The sequence below is a fragment of the Octopus bimaculoides genome, chromosome 1 (assembly GCF_001194135.2).
Source record: "Octopus bimaculoides isolate UCB-OBI-ISO-001 chromosome 1, ASM119413v2, whole genome shotgun sequence".
Taxonomy (NCBI): domain Eukaryota; kingdom Metazoa; phylum Mollusca; class Cephalopoda; order Octopoda; family Octopodidae; genus Octopus; species Octopus bimaculoides.
Window position 1 is genome coordinate 114,719,228 of NC_068981.1, and position 4,685 is coordinate 114,723,912.

At 39.0% G+C, this 4,685-nt stretch overlaps 1 protein-coding gene across 1 annotated transcript in view; it reads right to left on the reverse strand.

Annotated features, from left to right (window-relative positions):
• The window catches only part of LOC106874943 (neo-calmodulin), a 41,352-nt gene that overhangs the window by 3,392 nt on the left and 33,275 nt on the right, over positions 1-4,685 (reverse strand). The window contains exon 4 of the mRNA XM_052969707.1: positions 432-575. Coding sequence (XP_052825667.1) covers positions 432-575 — 144 coding nt within the window. The remainder of the gene's footprint in view (positions 1-431; positions 576-4,685) is intronic.

Here is a 4,685-nt window from a genome sequence, read left to right on the forward strand (position 1 = left end):
CAATGGTCTCCCAATCAACTTCTTGTGTCACTTGAAACAAAGGGTCAAAGGCGACAGTAGAGAAAGGCATTTAGTAAATTTTACTAAATTTTTGTCTATTAAAAATAGCAACAAAATCTCTCTCAAATCACATCCCACAAACCATGTTAGATTATATAGTTCTAGATTTCTTGCACGAAAGAGGAAGACGGAATAGTCGCGGCTGGAAAGCTATTAGCAAAAGTTTGGATTTGGGCAAATACAGGATTAAACATCAGCGACAGTAAACAAAATACCGCCATAATAATTGTATTTCTTTCGTATTGGAACAATACTATTTTATAGCGGTAGTGTATTGTGTCTGGTTCATCTTTTATTGGCTTCAGAGGAATGAAAAGTTATGTAGAAAACAATGCAAGACTCGAAAGCAACACAAAGGAATTTTTACTTACGGTTCATATCGACGCTGTGAAGCAAGGCCCGTAACTCGTCTCTGGTGGGTCTTTGACCTAGTGACATCATTACCGTTCCAAGTTCATCTATACTGATCACACCATCTCCATTTCGATCAAAAAGTGAAAAACTGTCATAGAGCTCTGAAAAATATGAAAGTATTTTTTAATCAAGAAACTTTTCTTTTAGTGACATTATGAAAAGAATATGATGGAAACCATACAGAAACTTGTCATATATAAGTGTGTGTGTGTGCGTGTTTGAGTGTGTGAATGTGCGTGCGTGTGTGTTTCTGTTGTATAAGGTTAAAACTCTACAATACATGATAAGCATTCTTCTTGCTTCTGCAATTCTTTGTATCGTAACACACGCACGCACGAGCGTGCGCGCAAATACACATACATACATACATACATACATAAAGGAGCAATGCGTCCTTTACGACGATAAGGGGCCCAGCTGATACGATCAACGCAACAGCCTACTCGTGAAATTAACGTGCAAGTGGTTGAGCACTCCACAGACAAGTGTACCTATAACGTAGTTCTCTAGGAGATTCAGCGTGAAACAGAGGGTGACAAGGCTGGTCCATTGAAATACAGGTGCTACTCATTTTGCCAGCAGATTGGATTGGAGCAATGTGAAAATAAAGTTCTTGCTCAAGGACACAACGCGTCGCCGGGAATTGAACTTACGACCTCCGTTCGTCAGCCGAATATCCCAACCACTACGCCACGCGTCACATACATACATACATACATACATACATACATACATACATACATACATACATACATACACGCTGAACTATTGAGAAATCTGTATTTACTCTATCCAGATTACAACTTCATGTTTATACTTGTGATTATTGAGGCTCTAAGATATGTAACACACTGCCTAAATACCAATCTTGAGAAATTAGGCTTCTGAAAACCAGAAAGGAGAAAGCTAATTCGAAGACTACAGATCCAATCCATCATTGGAACTGCAAAAATCTGTTAAGCCTTCCAGAAGTTTATCATTTAAATATGTATGAGCAATGTCTAGATATGCAACTATATGCATGATAATACATACATAAAACAAAACATTCAAACCTGCGCACATACATACATACATACATACATACATACATACATACATATATACAAACAAAAATACCCTGTCGTTGATGTCGAAATTCCAATGAAGAGGCCTTGAATATAGGTTAGAAGCTGACTCTTACTCTATTGGTAAGAAATCTTGAAATAAAACAGAATAATGACATACATAAGGTTAGCTGGCGAGGTGGCAAAGGAGAAAGATTCATACAGCGCTATACAACGTCTATTAAAGATAATTTTAAATGTAGGGTAAATCATAGTTGTGTGTTTTCTACTAAATATCCAGTTTAACATCATTGTGAATAGTAAATCAAGTGGTTACATCACCGGTTTTTTTTCTCTGTGCCCAGTAATTGGATCACTTAGCGGAGATTGCTTATATACTTTCTATCCGCAGAAAGATCAATAGCCTATAGATATTTATAGTATACACAAACTTGGATAGAATTCAATTGTCTAAACTGCACAGTGAAACAAGTACTGGCGATGTAATTAGGTAATTAATTAACAGTGCATTTTTCAGCGTTTGTTTAGGACAATTTGAAATGTAAAGCAAGGCTTAATTCGAGTTTTTAGCAAACTTAATGATTACACCTCAAACTTTTTCTCCCTGCGGACAGAAAAGCCCTGTCACATTAGTTTTATATTTTGTTAAACTCTCATCAATGACTATTTCCCTACCATCTCCCGCAAAGTATAGTACATTATAGCTGTATTGAATTTATATATTATGCGCAAACTGAGAGAAGTCTACCTCACGTTTCATAAGTGTGAATGGTGTTAACGATATCTTACATTGACTTAAGACATTGTTTGAAGAGGTGCAATTCAAGTCTAATGTCACTGTCGTATTTTACTGAGCAAATGTGAAGAATGTCAAAGCTTTATGGTAAGAACATAGTCAATTGAGTCTACTCCAATAAATAATTCCCAGTAATTTTATAGATACTGGTAGACTGTGGTATGATTTGAACTCAGAACTTAAAATGACGTAACTAAATACCTCAAGGCATTTTGACCACTGACCTACCGATTCTACCTCTTCAACACCCTCTAAATAATACTATTGACGATCGCTACGAAGTGGGCGAAGGGATACTTATTTTGGTTGACCCAATCGCCGAAGTTTGACGTAAGCTGCATAACTACAGACGGGAAATGTTCTATCTGATGCTTTGCAAATTCTAGCATCAATTTATCAAGTGCTTTATTTGCAAGTACAGAACCACCCTGCTTGGCGTAGCTGCATCAACAGAGGTGTCACCTCCTATGAACAGAATAAGCTCGCAGGAACACAAAAAGAAACCTGAGCTGCGCAAGTCCAGAGTCAACCTCTTGCCTTCATTCCCAGCAGACCACCAATTCCCGACATGCAGCAGAACCTTCCGAGCACGCATCAGATGCTCGCGATCCATCTTCTCCCACGTCGACAACGATTGATGAATATTATTATAAATGTTTTATTGTCTTCAGAAGAATGAAAAGTAAATTTGTACTTGGTGGAATTTTATTCAGCTCAGAACGAAAAGGAACATAACTAAATACCACAAAATATTGAAATGTTTATCATTCTACTCAGGCTGACACCCACTGCTTTCTACTTCTGACCAGGCTCCCGTGGTTTTATGGGTTTTTCCACGTGTAACCTTTCCTTTTTCGAAGCGCCTCCCCCTTTAGGAGTTCTACTTATTTATTTATCTATTTATTTATCTATTTATTTATTTTATCTTTCTCCGTTTTCTTCCTCTGTTTAGACGAACTTTCCTACCTTTTCGGACAAAACCTTTTGTAACCTTCGTCCTCTCTTTGTCCTTATATGTTTTTAATTGATATTAGCCTTTGTGGCCAATTAAACGAATTAATTATTACTTAGCTACAACTACAAACACTACTAAGAATATTTTCATCGACCACAATTACAAACCATTGTTCCGCGTGGTCAGTGATTGTGTGTGTGCGTGTGCGGACTGCAGACAATAGAACCGATTCCAGTGTATTATTAATGTATATTTCATCTATTTTCACCGGTCGTTGTCTTCGTTAGGATGTGAACTCAAAACAGAAGAAAAGGAATTGATCTTTACCACTTCTTATCACTTGTTCAGATATCCTACAAAATTCAACGTTGCTGTTGTTTTTATTTGGTTGTTAATTACTTCTCCCCCAGACCATCAGTTCATAGAAAGAGAGGGAGTACAATGCTTAGTGTTTTCAACAGTCCTGTATCTTAATTAAGGTCAAAAATATAAATCTTTTCAGCTGCTACGCTCGAATAATTAGGTCACAGGACAACTTTGCTTTGTGCAATTCTAAGTACTTTGGGTCAGGAAAAAGTGAAGAAAGCATATCGGTATAAAATTTCTACATTTTAACTATTTGTGAAACGCCTCTTTCATTCTCCCCACCCTCCCTTTATCTTTCTCCCTCTCTCTTTCTTTTTCTCCACCCCCCCTCTCTCAAACAACTGTGTGCCATACTCTCTTCTATCTCACATTCTGATAAGAAATCATTTCTTTGACACTGATTTTTACATCCTTCCTGTGTGGTGGATGTTTGAAATAGTACGTCATATACAGGCGTCGATTTAATCTACACTGTTTCTTTCAAACACTACAAGCATGAGAAAATCAAATGGGGGTTTTGGTTAAGAAGCTTGCTTTCCAACCACGTGCTTTCGGGTTCAGCCCCACTATGACCTATATGCTCTCTCCCTCCGCACCTGCACCGTCGTTACCCGTCTCCCGTTTCCCCTCACCTACCACACCACCACCCTACCTCTCCAACGCAACATTCTCCGAGCCTTCCGGTGGCTTCAGTCCGACCCCTCCACTTCGCACATCTTCCCTAACCGACCCCTCCCTTCCTTCAAACGAGCCTACAACCTACGAGACCTTTTGGTCTACAGCTTCTTCCCTAACCCAGCCTCCCAACCCGGCTCGTTCCCCTGCTCCCGCCCACGCTGCCGCACTTACCCTTACCTCTCCAACACCACTCTCCTCACAGGCACCCATCATCGACCCTATCATATCACTGACTCCATCTGCATTTCTAGCAACGTCATCAACTGCTTCGGATCTTGTTCAAAACGGGGGCACTAGTAATTTCTTAACGAAACACTTTGAAACTTGGGACACTGGTAGAATGTGTCGT